This window comes from Lates calcarifer, linkage group LG3, assembly GCF_001640805.2.
Source record: "Lates calcarifer isolate ASB-BC8 linkage group LG3, TLL_Latcal_v3, whole genome shotgun sequence".
Taxonomy (NCBI): domain Eukaryota; kingdom Metazoa; phylum Chordata; class Actinopteri; family Centropomidae; genus Lates; species Lates calcarifer.
In genome coordinates this window covers 2,231,813-2,251,801 of record NC_066835.1, presented here as the reverse complement: position 1 = coordinate 2,251,801, position 19,989 = coordinate 2,231,813, and the positions used below count along the sequence as shown (strand labels likewise).

Genomic DNA, 19,989 nt, shown 5'->3' with positions numbered 1-19,989 from the left:
GTCAGCTGAGATTGGCTCCAGCCCTCAAAAGATAGTGGCCTACATAATGGATGGACGGATGGATGAATGGATGGAAAGTAAGATTTTGCTGTTGTTCTAATGTAAGTAAAATTAGTTTAATCCAAAGTATTTCTTGAATGATGCAAAGCACAATATCTCAACGTCACCATCCCCAAATTAAATAGATGATTAGACTGAGCATGGAAGTTCATGAGTGGTTTCACTAAAAACTTAATAAATAAAATGAACTCAAGGTCCATTGACAAGCCTTTTCCCAGAGCTGTCAGCCATTTGAAGAAGATGGCAAAATGTGGATGAAAACTTTGCAAGTGCACCTTGAGTTTAGGTTTCATGGTAATCTTTTCTTAAACATCTGAGTCATCCATTTCTAAGTTGGATAGCTCAGAAGTTTAGTTGATGACAGATTTTGTCAAAGAAATCAATGCAGATTAATTCAATACTACACTAATCCTGAGTTTTTAATTATTTCCAAAATGTTTGCTAATTATGTTAACACTGAAAATTACGTCTGCAATTATTGCCAGGAATAAGATTCAAAATGTGAAATTGGCATCCTAGAGAAGGTTTGACAACCATCAGTATAAAGTAAATACAAAAAACAAACAAACACAAATCTTTAAAACTTTTGATCTTTAATTTGCCAATATTTTGCAGCACAATTTATTTCAGTTGCTGGCTGAAAAGAAAATCAGCAAAAAAAAAATCAAGTGAGGCAATGATCCATATGCAATCACAAATGTATTTACTGGGTTAAATAAGGCTACAGTATGAATTCAGCACAACCCACAGAGTAATGATTCAACTTAATTCAACTTAAACCCAGAAAGTCAACAAGAACAAGTTTAGTCCAGACGCTCTTTGCCTGCAGTTAACATCTCCAGAAGGACAAAAATTGTGGGTGTGTCTGCTCTGTCAAGACATGGGTGTTTGTTTGAAAGCAGAAAATTTCCTAGTTGTGTATTTGTCCATTATTTTGTATTTCTCTTTCTCCTGGAGAGAAGTCCAGGCTTCATTCAAAAGCATCACTTTGGTCTAAAGTATAATATCTATCATTATATTGGCAGCAACAATAAGCATAACAATTCAAAAGTTTTTTGAGGTGGCACATATCACACTGAAAATGAACTGTATGAACAAAGTAATAAATATTTGAAGAGACAACTAAATAAATAAAAAATGTACAATACTTACAAAACTGGTTTTTGGACATGCTGTTCTCAAGCTGTCTGAAACCAAATCACACATGAGGTAGACTGGTATAGGTTTTTGACCAGACAATTTCTGTCTTGGTCACACATACAACGAAACAACAAGAAACAAGACAAATCACTGGGACTTTGCTTAGATTAGACTATTATAAATGGTAGATTAGACTCCATTGTACTGCAGCATAGTGAGCATTATGGTGAACCCAAGTACATAATAGAAACTTAATGATCCTTAATGATGATCAATACTGATCCTTTGTGCTCTGCTATCAGTAGTCTCAATTATCAGTCCCTTAATGAAAAAACTAATCTATTATTCTACTCATTATCATGCAGACTCATCATGAACATTATATTAATACTGTGAAAAAGACACTGAATATGTACAGTAAAACATCATCATGGTGACCTTTTAAATATAGTGCCAAGCTTCTTTTGACTTAAGGGAAATGTTAATGGTTAGCTGCAGTGTCATCTCTGACTGACCAGTTTTGGTCCATCAGAGCAGGACAGTGAAAAGTAAATATGTCAGTGCAAATGATTAAGAAATTTTCATTTGGATGACTTAAGTCTTTCCTATAGAATTTCATTGTACTCTTGGTTGTTTGTACACTTGTATGTATATAGTCAATATGATATTCAGTGCATTCTGGGGATTATTTTGTGATGAAACATTTGAACTGACTTTTCTAGTGAGCTAAAGTTTCCTCAGCAGATTTCAAATATTACCTACATTTCCTTGAATGTCTTCCAGCAACAATACAACCTGAAAAAAGGAATATACTTATAACATATAACATATTTTTCTTAGTTTGTGTACATATTAAATACACAAGGAAACCCCTATCATTAATGAGTTGTTGAGGAGTTCAGAGGTATGTTTTTCCCAGTTTGGACAGAGCCAGGCTAGCGAAACTCTAGCATTAGCATTAGGTTGTCTCCTGCTCTGTAACTCACTGAGATTTACATTAATGTTATTCTCACTTCTGGGGAAATAAGCAAACTTAAAAATTAGGTGGACCCAGAAATGTTAAGCTATTCCTTCAGTCCTCTAGATAAATGAAGAGACTATCTTTTTAAGTATACACACTGAGGTATGGATTCCCAAAACTGAAACAATGCTGTAGCCTAGGTTTATCTAGCTAGATAGCTCTGTGGCTAAAGCTAATCAGTTGCCATGATGTAGGCTAGGTGGCTACATGTTTAGGCTACATTATGGCAACTTATCCACTTATGCACACATGAAATTTCAACAAGAAAATACAATCTCTACCAAGAAATGCAATGCATATCATGCTGAAAGATACATAGTGTTGTGAATGGGTGGTTCCTTTAAGTCATATAAGGTTGCCAAAGCACTTGCTGTTGTATTTGGTCTATCAGATAAAAACATACAGATAGTGCATGAATCATTTGGCAATCAGTGCCTGGGTCTTGTAGCAACCCAAGACAGTTAATAACTTAAGCATTTAGACACATCCTACAAGAAACTATGTAAGAAAAGTTCTCCCTGAGTTCACAATGAAGATGCTAACTATAAGGTTGATATCACTGTGAAAGCAAGTTTACATATACAGTTATAAAGAAAAGTAATATATTTCACATTCAAATGTTGTGGGGTGTTTTTTGTTTTGTTTTGTTTTGTTTTGTTTTGTTTTGTTTTGTTTTGTTTTGTTTTGTTTTGTGTGCAGTGACAATACACTAAAGTTGTAGATTAATTACACTGTCTTTAAACAATTACACAGTAATAGAACTGTCAGAATTAGTCAAAAACATTAGGACATACTGCACAACATGTGTGCAAAAAAAGCCAAAGCTTACTTTACATGTATTGGTATTGAGATATTTCAAAGATATTTCTGAATCACAGCACAGATTGTAACAACTAAAGCTCTGAGATTTTTGTCTGCTCTTCAGGGAGGGGGAGCAATTCTGAATAAATAGTCAATGTAAAAAAGATATCTATATACATCTAGCCTTCAGCAAAACTAGTAAAGGCAGAGGCCAAGAACAAAAACAAGAAACTACTATGTCTCAGCTCCTTCTTTCCACTTCACCTGCAGCTTTCAAGTACAATAACACAGAAAGTACTGTTTATGTGAAAAATCCCTGATATATCTGTGTAACATTCCATTTGGATGAATACTGTTTTGCAGACAATGCCTGCCATACAATCAATACTAGTCTTGCATATAAGTTTAAATTCTGAAATAGCAACTTGGTATTAAGACATACATTTCACCACTAGAGGAATTATTCTCATTGGTATGTGTGTGGTGGGATAACATTGTTTCTAATGGAATATGGCATTTGAAAGCAGCTCTTATCAACCCCACTGGAAAGTGGAGGTTATGGCACTTGTGTTGTGACATTCATTTTTTACCATAAAACCTGAAAATATTTTTCCCACTTTCATTTAAGTATTTGGCAGCTCAGTATATGTTTTCCCTCTTAACATTCACATATTGGATTGTGTACCTTGGTTAGCTATTAGAAAGAACCCACTGTGGTGCTCATCAGTTGACAGAGGCATACATCGTGTCAGATCAGTCCAAACAGGGACTTGATATCTGTGGCTACTACATGGCTGAGTCAGCAGTAAGTCTGATTGTTTCATTCCAAAGCTAAGACACTTACCTAAGTCAGAAAATAACACAAAAAGAAAAATAACCAGTCATATCACATCAGTATTACAGCGATGTCTCTCTTTGCTATAAATAAAACCTGAGGTAGCTCTTCCTATAAGCAGTGTTCCAGTGAAAAATCTCACATATTCCCTGAATGATTCACTCTGAGTTTTCAGAGGGCAGCCTGGCTGAGCTCCTCTTCCTCATCCCTCGGTGAGGTAGCTGTTCCCTGAGAGCCTGGAGAGGAATGCTGCTGCTGCTGCTGCTGCTGCTGCTGCTGTGCTTTGACTGGACAGTTGGCCACCATGTGGGACACACTCTGGCAAAAATGACACTTTTTGGGCTGAGGGGGCAGCTGGCATTCTTTGGCATGGTGGCCAGGTCCTCCACAGTTGTAGCATCTAAATTGACAAGTGAAGAGGAAATGATCTCATTGTGGCAGTAGTATTAAGCATAATGGATTCAATACTTTCAGGAAAATGAAAAGAACATTCACTGTACAACACTGTACTGACATGAACAACTTTAACATTTGCGTGTTATCAGTCTTGCTAGGATATCTAAATGAATTCAAACCCACTCCTCTATTCAGAGTCCCGACATCAGGGTTTGACTGATAGGCCTATGGGTTTTTGAGAGCCAGTACCAATATATTTAGTTAAATGCTGTAGCCTCTTGGTTTTGATATTTTTCAGACTTTCCCCAGACTTTCATTTATAATGAGAGGAAAAGTGGAAAAAAGTAGTATAACTTGGCTACATTCAGAAGATGTGACTTTGTTGAGTTTTGCCTGGTGTGCTTTAGAGATGTTTGTTTGTGCATGACATACTTTATATTTCATAGTTGTTTCTTTTGATGAAAAAAATAATAAGTATTTCAAAAAATTAAATTGAACTATTATCTAGCTAATTAGTAATTAACCTAACTGGTTAGCTAAGTGGATGAAGACATTTGGATGTGATGGCTACCAGGAAATATATATACTAGACAAGCCAACAATCCCTGCTACATTCCTTCATGTATTATGTTTACCAGTATCTTTGGTTACTTGATAAACTGTAAATTGTAGATTTTATTATTATTATTATCATTGTAAATATTCAAGTGTATTTTATAGATTTTACAAATGGTTGATTTTATTTATTTATTTTTTTTTTATTATTTATTTTATTTTTTTTATTTATTTATTTTTTTACTTTTATTTATTTTACTTTTCTGAAATTAGAATTTTCTCAATAAATCCCATGTGCAGTGAAGTAATTTCTACCACCAGACACCAGAGGGCAGCATACTCTCAGCTTTGAGTGGAGTCACTTAACCTATCTGTCACCATGCATCTACGTTAACTGTCCAAGTGTTTGGCAGCTGTGAGGGGATTTAACCATGAGATTATGTAATTTCTTGTTATGCATTATGCTGAATTGACAACACCCTCCTTAAAACATGCTCCTCTTCCATACCAATCACGATTAAAAGGTGGAGTTTAATCAGTTCCCTCTTTATTCTTCCTTCACTTGGATGTTACTGTGACTGTGTCACTGTGCAGAATAATGTTTATGCAGGTTTAAAAAAAAAATAAATTAGAAATCATATCACTAATTTCTATTCAAAGCAGAGTATTAGAGCTCTCTTTACATTTGGACCTTTTATTTTTGTGTGTAGTGTTCAAAAAAGCCAGCTCTATAGACTAAATTGCTTTTGCCACTCCAAACACCATGAGAGAACAGTCACTGACCAGTGGATATTTTTATCCAGAGAGAAGAGAGGAGATAGAAATATCACCTAGCTCTCTTTAAATTTAAGTCAGAATCACTGGAAACAAAACAGAACAGTCAGGTATTTGTACCATTACCCACACTGCCTGGGATCATATCAACATACAGCATAACCCTAGGCAGACTCTCACCCATGAAAGATGAAAACTACCCGCAGCACAATACATTTATCAAGATTTCCAGTCAGAGTCATTATCATATAATACAAAGAGTGTTGTTTATTTGCAGAGGTGTATGCTGGAAAGGCCGACCAACACACAGAGAATTAGCGAACATAACAGTGGATGGATTTCCTTGCTATTTCTTCCCTCAGATTGCAGGAGATTCAGAATGTTAAGCTGCACAGACAAGATGTGGATGAAAAGTGAGGGAGAGTCAGAGAGAAATGTTTTAGAATCTTTAGAATTTTTGTCCTTGAACAAGGCGTTTGAGTTGGGTGTTATATTCAAATTTCACAAATTTGTCTTCTTAAACATCGTTTTGTTGTGATGCATACCTATGGTTTTAATATGCAATTGCCTTAAAAGTGTGTTTCCCTTTTCTCAGTGTCATATATTGTATTCTTTGTCCATTTTTGTTGTCCACACGTTTTACATTGAGGCTAATTACTTTAATATATTGATGTATGCTCCTGAGTTTACTTGCATTCTGTTTGCTTTGCAGGAAATGGAAAGCAAACAGAATGCAAATGAAAATGTATGTACAATCAGATGTAAAATTATTGCAACACAAAGAAGTGTGTTCCATTGTTTCACATTGGCTTTCTTCACAAAACACACTGACATGTCATAGCAGGAAAAACACAGGTGTGTTTAACACCATTGCTGAAGCCTGTTCCAGGGTTCTGACATTGTTTGAATGTTTTCTCACTGATATGGTTTATGGAGACACTTCAATACAGCTCCATGTATTAAAACTGATTGCCTCTTCTCATTTGAACAGCAGTTTGCTCAGAATATGTTACTTTAACAGACCAGTTTAAGACACTTTAAAACAGCCTTCTACTGAAAGTCACTATGATCCACTTTCATTACATTACATCATAATCCAGCCCTAATTTTACAATGCACAGGTTAAAGCATAAATAACAAACCTCACAGAACATGATGATTAAAACACTACACCTCTGCTACTGTTTGTTGATCTTGTAGGTAAACGGGTGTTTCATCAGTAAATCTATGCTGAGAAAGCTAATGATCAGTGGCTAAGTGAAATCCTGTTGGTGAATTCATTAGGGCAGGATAATTAAGGCGAGTGAGGCTCAAGCATCGTGTAGTGTGACATAAAGGGACCGTGGCTACTTAAACAGTGAGGCCAAAAGTATTGATTTGTTGTAAACGGACAATCTGGTTTTCTGCTGGTTCCTTTTGCTCTCCATCTGTGGTTGAACGAGTAAATGAACGGAGAGAGGAGCAGTAAAATCAACATTGCCTGTCACACTTTTTAAGACTTCTGAAGTACTATGATTACACTTTGATACTAAGACATGCAACAAAACTAAATCTACCATAATATAATTATAATAATTTGCATGTTTTGATTTTAATTGAAAGTTTATGGAGATCTGAATCCGACTGAGCCTGTTTTCACAGGCAAATAATCAACTTTTAAAAATAACGTTTGACTTGGCTGCACTGATTTATAAAAGGACTGAGTGAAGGCCCTCACTTGTTTAGATGCTCACTAAAGTCTGATCCACAAAAATCCAGTATAAGTCAAGTTCTGATGCTTGCTGTGATAGATTATTTATCTAAAGCAAGATTCATGTTTCTTCCTATTTCTTAATCAGCTGTACATGAACAGATGTGAGTTTATCTGGTCAACAAATCACACTGAAGACGTAATCTTTAAAACCACCTCACAGTTATATAGTTTCATTTTCATAAAAGACGTGTGTACCCCACCTCTCGCCCAGTGTCAGCTGGATAGACCCCACCCACAACCCTCAAAGTCAGTATAGCTAATGGATGGATGGATGGCTCCACAAATTTTTTTTTTTTTTTTCGTGGGGTAATATAAATGTGAGGCTCTCATGAATATCTATGACAGCAAAACCTATAATACAATACATACAATACATACACTGGCACTTTATTCCCACACATCTTTACTATGGGTGTATTTCTATTTCTAGTCCTATACACACACACACACACACACATATATGTGTGTGTGTGTATATTCTACTGACTGTGTTTGATGATGCAACATAATTTCATACTGCAGTGCATCTTCAGTGTAATGTCTGAATGACAATAAAGAAATCTGAATCTGAATAGTGCATGTGGGATTAAATAAAAATAACCCACAGTATGTGTGTCCATGGTAGTGAAGGAACATGGCAGCCAGTCAATGTTGTAGCTCACTGATGTGTTTTTGGACAGTGCAGCTCTATGTTGTAGAATGTTATGATATATCTGGAAATACATTTCAGCAGGATTCATTCACTGTTTATTTTTCATTTGTTCAAAGGAAGAAAAATAAAGACTGTCACCATCTTTATTCTGCACAGCAGCAGAATGCCTCCTGTGAGATACAGAATGATGAAACCCAGGCTCTGCCCTGGATCGTCTCACAGCTAACCACCACTTCCTTCCTCTCCTCTTCCTCCTCCCAGCCCCCTCCTCCCATCAGTGTTCAGTATTGATCAGCTCAGCCACGAGGGTGGCAGAAGGAGCTCCTTTGTTTCAGTACGCCTGTAACCTTTGAACCCTGACCCCCGCTCCCTCTCACTGCCCTTCCTCCCACCCTTCCCTCCACCTCATTTGCACCACACCACATCCCATTGTTGCACCCACATCTGCTATCAATTAAACGGATAGGATCCTTTCCTCTTCTGAGCACAACATTTATGTTTAAGGGAAGAGAACATGTGAATGCAATCAAACCTGCAGTGGGTATTTAAGGGCAGGAAGCTGTCAGATTATTTTTATCACTGCCCAATAGCCGCCATGATTAATGAAGCTGAACTTAATAAAACCCTGTCACAATAATAAGTCAGTCAGATCTCAGTGGTGTACAACCTACAAATCATACTCTGTTATTCTCCTGACATTCATGTTTGCGAAGAAGAAGAAAGAAGAAAGTCTGAACATCTGAACACAATCAAATCCAGACAGGAGGATGTGGAATTCATTTTATCACTGCCATCCATGATTAATATGGTCAGATCTCTCAAATTAGCAATCAAATTAATAGCCTCACTGGATCTGAATTTGCCTAAACAAGCTTCAAAGGCAAATAGAGCAATTGCAAATAAATTGCAGTTTCTTGTAGTTGCATGCATTTACAGATTTATTCATTGCTGGTTTTGTTTTGGAATAAAGTGACAAACAGATGAAGCTGCACTGTGGTCAGCACAGAAACCAAAAAAATGGAGCTCTGGGGGTTGGAGAGGCCTGAAGAGATCAAACAGTCTATTGATCCAGCACTTCAAGTGCATTTGTGTATTTCCTCAAACAATGGAAAAATCTGTTAAACTTGTTTATGAGTCAAATCAACTTGTTTTAAATATTTTCTAAACTTTTCTAAATTTTTAGAAATAAGATTATTTGCTTTCTCTGTGAGGGTGAGATGAGAGGCTTAACACCACTCTTCTTCTCTGTTAGCCTGCGTCCTTCCAAAGTGGAAACACTGTCTGTAACTCCTAAGTCTGGCCAGTAACATTTCCACCAACTAAAGCTAAACCTGTGCACATCACTGATTTGTTAAGCCACACTGTAGCAGGACACTCAGAAGTGTCAGGTGGATGAAAAAACTGTTGTTTGTCAAGAAACAGTTTGAGCACACAGCTCACCCTAAAACCATAAAATGATCATTTTGACATTTCTGTTTACATACAGACTAAACAAACAGTGTACAGCATGTTAATTAGTGAGCATTAGAACTGCTGGCAGCTGTATTTTTAAAATCAGGACAGAGATGCTTCACAGAAGTGCTTATGCCCACAGATGTACTGCTGTTTACACAGAAACAGTTCCATATCTGTTTGAGTAGGTGTCTAACAAACACGACCAAATGTATAAATTAGTGAACTTAAAGAGAGTCGTCAGGTGCATTTTTTCACTGTGGTCAGAGTCATGCTGGTTGTTTTCCCCTGTCTCCATGCTAAACTGGTCTAACCTGGACTCACCTGTCCCCCTTGGAGCGTCGTTTCTGGGCACTCTTTGGTCTTCTCTCACTTCCCAGACATGGAGCCCCATTGGGCCCAGTCACCCTGACAGACTCCAGTCCTTTAGATGATTTCTTAAAGGTGAACTCCACAGCTTCGCCTTCTCTGAGGCTGCGGAAGCCCTCCATGTGCAGTTTACTCTGTGAATTAAAAAGAGAAAAAAGGCCATTGTTATTATATCATTATATTATTATTGGTTATTAAGCAGTTACCACAGAATGCCAGGATGGTGATATCAGAGACAAACTGTACAGTACACTGTCATTAACCAGCACAGGGCAGATTGAGTTGAGTCCAGTTGTCATGAAATTATAGTCGCTCAAATGAAACATTTTTTCTGAGCAGTCAAAAACCTCTCATCTGCTGATGAAGATCATGATATGATCAAAAGCTCATTTATACTGGGTGTCATAGATTAGACTGAAAAAAGGTTGACCTCACTCAGCAGTGTTTTGACCACACTGTGTCTTTTTCAAGGTGAGTTTAACATCTTGCCTCAAATAACGGGTTCAGCCACAACGTCAGAGATACAACAAAATCAGCAGAAAAGTGAAAAAGGAAAGTATGAACTAATGTTTCCATCCAGTGAACAGTAGAAGGCAGGAGCTTCCAGATAAACACTAATTCTCCATTCAGCTGCCATGAACACACTTGAAGGAAGGAAGTGGAAGAGCACACAACAAGGTGACATACCTGAAGGCACTCCAGTCAAATCTTAAACAATGTAAAACAACGTGGAAAATGTGCTGGAACTGTCATTTCTGTTTGTGTCATGTATTGCTGTGAGGAAGGTTACAGTCTCCTCATGTTCCTGTCTGCCTCTTTTTTGTTTCTCCAGGGGAAGCTTCACTTAAATAGTCAACTCACACGATTAGTGTAGGTTGTGATTTCTTCTTTAAGTCTTTTTTCATTGCACTTTGTTGTATTTTGTTTTTATTGATACACCAACTTTTCCACCTCAACCAAACATAAAAACTCAATTTTTTTGTCAGTTTTTTCAAACTGTATAGTTTGTGTTTTACCTCAGTTATTTTCAGAAACTCTGGAGTTTGAAAATCATGAGTGGACATTAAGAAGTGACAGAGAGGACAGTTAATCAGCTGTTGTCCGTCCTCAGAATTACATCATCAAGCATACACATTATATCAAAAGAAAAAGCAGCAAAATGGTGAATATATTTCTCTGACATCATCAAAACTCAAATGAACTGTATCATCAGAATTTCAGTCATTATGAGCGCAGAGCCAGAGTGAAGCCAGAGACAGACTTTAATGAACATGCTCTATAGACCCAGAAAGGCTGAAAACTGCAGATGACCAGACTTGGGCATTTTTGTAGCAAATGATAGCCCATCACAGCTTCTTTCTGTTAGCTGTTTCACTGTCTTTGACATCTTACAGCAAGTCAAGTTGTGGATAAGAGTGTCTGACAACATAAATGCAATTATTTTGGGACAAAAGATGAAGAAACATGTAACCACTGTGTCAGGGAGCCCTCAGCACTGATGTTAAAACTTCAGTGCTTTTGTACACCCCTCCTCCACTTGCGCCCCACACCCCCCATCCCTGATACATCAGCACCACCATCAAGATGCAGCCACAGAATCTATCAGTCACTGTCAATCAGTCTATCTGGTCAAGTCTCAAGCTGACCACTGCACTGGAGGATGCTGGGAAATGACAGAGGGGAAAAGGAGGGGATTCCTGGCAAACAGAAGTTACATTTCATACAACTAAACTGCAGCAGCAAATATGTTTTGTAGGAAGCATAATCACTGGCTGGATTATATCCGGAGGAAACGTATTCTTTGGATGAATGAAGCACTAGATTTTTTAAGGGGCAGCAGAGTTGATGGGAGGTGGTTTGGGTGGATGGTGGTCATATAAAGTGCATTTTTAGGACATAGCATTCTTCCTGAAATAGCTAAGATGTGGCAAGAATGTATGGATCCTGAGAAACTGTACAGTTCTATTGATCTGTCAGTTAAAGCTTTCTGACTGATGGAAGTACAGGGAGGGATTTTGGCTGCACCAAAATCAGCTGTGCTTTGTACATTGATTTCACCTTTTTTTTTCCCTTGAAATATCCAAAGTATATAAAACTCTGGTAGAAGTTGTTATCCCTTTAAGCTCCATGAAACACGCATGCCATGTTTTCAGCTACAAATAATACTAAATAAAATGAAGTGAAAAGTTTGATTTTAGTTTTCTGATGTGGTGTTTCTGTAAACAGCAGCAGTAGAATGGTTCTCTCAAAAAACAGAATAGAAAACCCAGAAACAATTCAATTAAAAAAAAAAACATCTTAACAAATCTGACTGCACATACCAGCGTCATGGAGACACACTCAGTTGATTTTCTTTCAGCGTCATTGCCACTTTATGCAGTGATAGCATACCAGGGGCTGTATTCATAAAACATCTTAAGAGTAGCTCCTTTAAATAATTAGATTAATATTAGAAAAATAAATAATAAAATGAACTTTTACCATAACATTAAAGACATCTATCATGCATGGAAAATGACTGACTGGCCAAACAGAGGACACTCAAAACAAGCAGTCTGCCTGATGTGATGTTATTTGGTCACATTTGCTTCTAAATCAATTTCTAACACTACTGAATTGGTCATTAACAATACAGAACACAGCCTCTTTTATCAGCCTTCTGCATACCCATCTGACACCTGTGTCTCCCTAAAGCCCAAAACAAGCCATGTAAAGAGCCTTTATTCTCTCTCTTTCATCAGGTGATTTACAGCAGCACCAGGGCAGAGAAACCTGAGAAGAGGTCTTCACCAAAAGGTTCCACATGGGAGGCAGGACTGGAGCCCAGGGCTGGGTGGGCTCCCTGATGCTTTAATGACTTTATAACAGGAAGCATGGCTGGATGGGGAGAGGAGTGAGCCTTGTTATCTCTGCTTTAGCCTTTAACCCCTTTTAAAAAGAAATGTTTGAGCCCTTAACCCCCCCCCCCCATACACACACATTTAAAGTTCCACAGCAAATATCAGTGTGTGTGGTGAAGTGAGTGGGAGAGTGACAGCACTGGCTGGAGCACGGTTAACTTAAAGATGTGTTAATCTACAGGTAATTTTACAGACACACATACACACCAAAAAAAAAAAAAACACATCAACTGTCCTACATTCCTCCAACGAGCTGCCTTACAAGCTAACCCTAACCCTAACCCTAACAAACAGGAGCAGCTTACTGTCACATCTTTCTAAACAGCTTTTGGTCAGTTCTTAAGAGACTAACCTGGAAACCTCAGTATAATGCAGCCTAATGCAGAGATCCCATTCTGATCTCAGCTGAAAAGGAAATGTTGTGATGGTAAAAGACCAAACGCATGGTCGAAACCCAGGAAATGAATGCGCTTGCAGAAAAAGCTCAATTCAGGTTTCTAGACATATGCATGGAAATATATGTTTTTTGGGTTTTTTTTTCACATTTCACAAGTTTGAATAGAAATGTTATATTAACATACAGTGTGAACAGACATAACATGTCTGTATTTGTTCAGTGTGTAAAAACATCATATGTAAAATGAGAATTAATTCATGTCAAGTCATTCTAATATGTAACGTTTCCCATTTAAAAAATGTAATAAATAGATGTTGAATAATTCTAAAACATTTCGAGCTTTAAACCTTGTCAGGGTTTGGATGATGAACATTTTTCTTTCGTGTGTCTACTGCATCAGTTAAACAGTGACAGCCACAAATTCACACGATTGTGTGTTAACTGCAGCATTAGCAGAATGAATGTATCGTGTTAAGCCTAACATTGCTCTGCAAAACAAATGTCTGCCTGCATATTAGTGAAGATGAGGTAAAGTTGTATGTATGTGACTGATTTGATTCAGCTAATATGGAAGAAAGTCTTCAGTGTGAAAGAAACCATCTTGGGAAGATTTGCAGGAAATATTAAGACAACACTTAGTAATCAGTAATCAGTAATCATGTTTAATCATCTGCTGCATGTCAGAGTTTCCACATCTATGTTCCTGATTTAAAATCAAACTGCGACGTTTAAGGTCTGATTTTCAGCCTAAAGGATGTTTGACAGGGTCGCATCATTGAAAAGCCTCACCTGATGGACGAACACGTCCAGCGGCTGCTCCAGAGAAGCTCCGTCCCTGCTGCTCATGGACAGGAAGCCGAAGCCCATCCGAACGTTGAACCACTTGCAGACCCCGCTGCCCCGGGACAGACCAGCTTCCTCCTCCTCGCTCTGAGCACAGCCTCCTGCACGAGACACAGGGATGTGAAGGGCCCAGTTTTTTTTTTTTTTTTTTTTTTCTGTTGGGCGCGTCTGACACAATGCGATGAAAATAATAACAATAATAAAAGCACAGGCCTGCACTGGAATACTGTTCATATCTGACTAAATATTATCAGATACTCAGCCTGGGAAACACAGATCATACAGTCGATAAAGGGCTGCAGCTGCGATTTTCTAACGCACTCATCTTTAAATGATTTTCTCCATTAACTGTGACAACGCCCGTTGCAACTTCCCGGAACACAAACTGACTTATTAAATGTCTTGTTTTGTCTGATCATCAGACAAACCCCAAAACATTCAGTCCGATACCATACAAAACTAAGAAAACAGCAAATATTGACTCTTGAGGAGCGTGAACAAGTCAGTTTCTGTCTCTTTTTTTTCCCTTAAAAAATGACTTCATTGACTATTTTCATTCGAGATTTTGGCCATTATTTACTGCGGGTACTTTCTCTGTCAGAAGAATAATGCCCACTGTCAGAACATGATGACATCCACTCATTAAGGAGCCTAATAGTTTCAGCCATAAACGATCACAGTGATAAATCCACGTTGTTCACTATGTATGATGCTGCTTTCATTAAATCGAATGCTCTCATTGAACTGGATAAATGGATTAATTCATATGTTATTAATGCATATACACTGACATAACAAATGAAGTAAATTGTGTATACAGCCTATACTTCCACTACCAGCAGGCCTTCCAAATAAAATGAGAGTCTTATCTGATGACAACATTTAGACTCAAAACAAAAGTGTGATTTCTCAGTAAATGGTCGCTTCTGTTCTACCTGTGACAGTCTGATTGGAAGCAGAGCCCATCCCGCCGCTCTCTGCAGCGATCCCCCGGCTTTAAAGCGCCCTGAGCCGCTGTCCTCCTCTACACCTCCACTCTACAGTCACATCAACACAACCATCCCTTCTCCCTGACACCAAGTCATGGCAGCACCTCTGCGGTTTTTTTTTTTTTTTTCTGAATAGACAACCCCACAAAAGGAAGAAGAAGACAATGCAGGAGAAAGAAGAGCCAGGCCTCTTTTTTTTCTCTTCCTCTCTATTGAACCAGTTCCTTTCAGAGCATCTTCAAAGAGGCTCTTCTTCTCATACCTTCTGCCATGGTGAGAGCTTTCCACAGCCTCCCACAGCAACAGCTCCAGCCCACAAAATATTAGATGAGATGTTTTAACTGCATCCTGGAAATCCGTGCACGTTCCCCCTGTGTGTGTGTGTGTGTGTGTAGTAGTAGTAGTAGTAGTCCACCAGGAGAAAATGTGTTTCCTTGTTCTCTTCTTGCACAATATGCAGAAGCCCCCTGACCCTCCTACCTCTAGTAATCCCCACCACACACACTCATACACACACACACACACACACACACACACACACACACGCACACAAAGGCCTCCACCTTTTCGGTCAAGTCCACGTGACTTCCAATCGCAGATAAATCAAACATGTCCAATAAGATAGGAAGCCAAAAGAGTTGACCATCTGACCAATCAGGACTTTGCACCCAAGGGCCCAGCGGTATATCACCCCGCCCACTATCACCCTCCTCCACACACACACACACACACAACAAAAACCCAAGTGCAAGGCATTTAGCTCCTGTTCAAATGAAAGACTTTCCATGCCATTATTTCCCCGAATCTAATCTAGCTCCATCTCGAAGCAATATTTCAAATCACGTGTCATTATTGTGTTAACATTTTGTCAGATCTGTACATTCTGCTCATTTTAACTTTTCATTTTAACAAGTAAAATAAATCAATTTGCTCAAAAGCACAAGGACATTTAGAGGTTGAAGTTGGTTCTGGACATTTGGACTAAAAAAAGTCACCCTTTCATTAAACAGATACAATTCATTAAAATGTATTGTGGTAAATGTAAAATGATTTAACAGAATCAAGTGTCAGCTTAACAGGCATTTTTACCATTCAGAGATATAGAGTCAAAATGAATAAATAAATAAACACTGAGGTAACTACAAGAGTTTGACCACAGAGGTCAAATTCATTTGAAACATGTTACTTTGTTTTAAAGTTAGATATAAGTTCTATTTAAAAGATTACATAGAAGAGAATTATTATGCTGTTAAACTTGAGCTGTGGTCTTTGAATATAATATCACTATTAAACTGAAAGTGAAACTCCTCATTTTATACCTTAAAATGACACTATTCACTCATTAAAAATGACTTAATTGTTGTGTTTTAATGGGACTTTAAGTGGATTATTTATTGATACATTTTAATGGATATCTGCATGTTTTAAGGACTTTACAGACTTAATGGGTAAAAAATAACAATAATAACATAGATGCCATCCCTTACTTTATACCATAAAATTCCTTTAATTTCATTCTATTTCATAACCTCCTTAACCAACAACTCCAAATCTGTAGTACACAAATTAAGGGAATACTCATGAAGTCAGTAAATGAGAGCTTTTGAAATTAAGAGTTTTTTATAAAATGGGGATTCAGTTTTGGACAAATCAAGGCTAATATACTAAACACCTTGATTTGAATTAAGGTGTTTGATTAAATGGATATCTGATCATCTGATATCATTATATATAGTACATTTTTAAACATAGCTTTGTCACCAACCTGTCATCTCAGTGGAAACACTAGACATAAGTTTGGTCTAAAAGGATCTGTGTCGAATTGTTTGTGATTGTTATACAAGCGAAAAGGTGAAATTTAAACTCTTCTTTTAGCCGTGGGTGGGTGACACTAATCTGTTTGCTTCACATTCACCTGTTACAAACTGTAAAAAGTCAGTTCATTCAGTCGGCTCATTAATAGGCAATTAGTCACTTTGAAGCTGCTGTATGGGACCGGACCCACTCTCGTTACAGCTGAGTCATGGAGCTTCCTGTAATAACACACACACACACACACACACACACACACACACAGGCATCACATACATGCAGAGACAGTGAGCTAAGGCCAGCATTTTTCCCAACCTCCTCTGAGCGATTATAGTTTGATATCTCTACACATTTAGCGTGAGTATATATATATGTGTGTGTGTGTGTGTGTGTGTGTAAGTGTGTGGTGTTGCCTGATTAAAACCAAATGACCTCCTTCATTCATGCAACAGCCGAGCCAGAGGCCCTAAAATCACAATGAAAATAGAAGGGCCACCCTGTGGTGACCCGGATCACTCAGAGGAGCTTGTGGGAACAAAGCCTTGGCACGTGCTCATTCAGCATCACTGAATCCACACACACACACGCTGGTCTTTCACAGTGATGTCTCAGAAAAAGACAGAGAGAGTGAGTTCTAGTACATTTTAAACTTCCACCAAGACTCTACAGTATTTATGTTGTGTGTGTGTGTGTGTGTAATGATATGTGGTTTAAAACACACTCTGGGAATGCCTCAGCCCTTTTCCTTAACAGAGGGGGAAAATAAACAGCAGTTGAATGGGAAGCCTGTCAGCTCACCTTTCACCCTTCCTCCAGAGGGATATCAATCAATAAACCTGATCAATAACAAATCTATAACCCACTGCCATGTTGTGACAGATATCCCTCTCACAACAGGCCTCTAGGTAGCACAGCCTGCAGGCAACAATGACAGCCTTCACTGTTAAAGGAATATAACAAGATTTTTTGGAGACTGGTTGACTTCACTGTTGAGTGAAACAGAAAACAGAGTCATTTTCACTAGATGTCAGCATGGTGGACACTGTTGTTTTTTTAAAGCTACAGTGTGTGAGAATTAAAATTGTTCTGATGACGTACAGTCGAACAATTCTGACAAAAGCTGGTGCAGTCTTTTTTTTTCTTCTTTTTTTTTTGGTTCAAGCTCACTCACCTGGTCAGATCTGTAGGAGCCTGCACTACTGTCCACCACAGGGTCATTTTTGATACTTCCACTAGACAATGCCAGTGAAGAAAAGAGCTGTAAAGTATATGGTTAAAAGGTTGTTCTTAAAATGACATGAATCAAAGGGCCTTGATGCCTAATTAGCACAGATACAATAGACCAGAGGTGTTTAGAAACTGGTGAAAAGGGTGGAAGACTGTTTCAGCACCAGGAACAGCTCCTTTAACAAAGCAAAGGCTTCCCTCTGTAACAGGCCATCAGTTCCATGTCCAACAATAAAATATTTACAGTCGCAAAGTTCCTCTAAAAGATTTGGTGATCCACGAATAGTATGTTAAGTAATCTTATTGAGTACCTTGAAATCACCCAGTATCATCACATCCCCAGGCTGACATTTTCAATCAGTCAGTTCATCTCATATTTAGAAAAACCTGCAACAGAAATGACATATTTGTACTGTATAGAAATTATATGAAATATAGATTTATTAAAGCATGGAGTCTACTAATTGGAAAAGAGTGTTGGGTAATATTTCCTTTACATCATACAGCTAAAGTCACCAACTATTACGGTAAAAATTAATATTTTCATATGTTACCAGGGTTCTCATACAGTGTTTATCAAGCACTGAACTGTTGACTGTTCAGTGCACGTCAAGACATCAAAAGAACATCCATCAAGCATGACTACATCTGCTCTCACACCCTCAGACCTTCACACTGTGTCTGTATTAATGATTAATCCAATATGCAAATAAATATACTTATATTTTAATATGCAAATAAATATACTTATATTTATTTGCATATATATATATATATATAAATTGAAAATGATCCTTTTGCCAAGAGATATTTCTTTGGTTAAAAACATCCAGAACAAAACAGAATGTGACAGTGGTGTCTGCCTTCAGTGTCTTTTGTCATTTATTCTATTCCAGATACACAGACACCATCTTCAGGTGAGATGAGGACATGCAGTCCATTCAGGGATAATACTCTTAAAAACTGCTGGATGACCAGGGGATGCACAGGGACTAGCAGCCACATCCACAAGCATGCAGATGATAAATGTACTATTTTCTCACTCCCACTAGATGTCACCTTATGCTTGCATTCTCTGAGACCAGTAACATCAACAAACAAATCCAAAGGCATGCATCATGTAATGTAACAAATGTTGGTATAATCACCATACAAACAGCACTGTCAGTTAAAACAAGCTATTATTCATTTCTTTATTATGTGAATGGTTGTTGAAACTCACCAGCAGAAACTCAGATACATTAAAGATTTAGCTCTTACTAAGAGCATTCAAGCTGAAAATATTTCCAATCATGTATTTTATGCTTTAAAATATTATCTGTGGGCTTTTGTTCATATTTTACCATGAATCCCATTGGATCAGATCCAATGGGATTCATGGTAAAGGAAAGTTTGCAGCTTAGCAATAACAGATATCAAGCTCTAATTTCTTTAATGTGCAACAGAAAAGTATATAATTCGTGACTGTCTGCAGGGGCAATCCTTTCCTTTATAATTAATGACATTTTCTGAGTTAATGAAACATAACCTGGAAGAAGTCAATGGCTTTAGGGGTCGTTCAGTTTACCAGTTTAACTAAAATACACCAGAGCAACTGTCAGGAATTACATTTTTAAAAGGAATAAGAAGAAGAAACAACATGTATGAGAGGTGATCAATGCCACTGTAGCTTGTGTGTGTATCTCCAAGCAGCTGGACAATTGAACTGTTTCAGCTGGAAAATCTAATCAGCAACTACTCTGCATTAGCAAAACACCCTTCAGGGCAACATGATGCTACCTCAATCCAATTTCTCTTCAACATGTCAGACAGAATATCAATATTGTACACATATCTGGTTTAGTTTAGGTAAAGACTTTATATTTTATGCTGATCTGCTTTCTTTCTAAGAGCTGAGAAGATCAATATCAACCTTATGTCAGTGTGTTGAATGTGGAGTTGGAATTGAGACAGTGTTAGCTTAGCTTAGCATAAAGACCGGAAGCAAGGGGAGACCAGTAGTTTGGATCTATC

General features: G+C 37.8%; 2 protein-coding genes across 2 annotated transcripts in view; one reads left to right on the top strand and one right to left on the bottom strand.

Moving 5' to 3' along the window:
- rpl15 (ribosomal protein L15) overlaps window positions 1–19,989 on the top strand; it is a 224,637-nt gene that overhangs the window by 87,394 nt on the left and 117,254 nt on the right. The window lies entirely within an intron of this gene.
- Window positions 3,931–15,209, bottom strand: LOC108900260 (protein lin-28 homolog A-like). Its single transcript, XM_051078875.1, has 4 exons — window positions 15,200–15,209; window positions 13,895–14,049; window positions 9,764–9,942; window positions 3,931–4,257 (listed from the first exon to the last, which is right to left on the bottom strand). Exons 1-4 carry the CDS (start codon window positions 15,207–15,209, stop codon window positions 4,029–4,031), a joined length of 573 nt encoding a protein of 190 aa, XP_050934832.1. The 3' UTR covers window positions 3,931–4,028.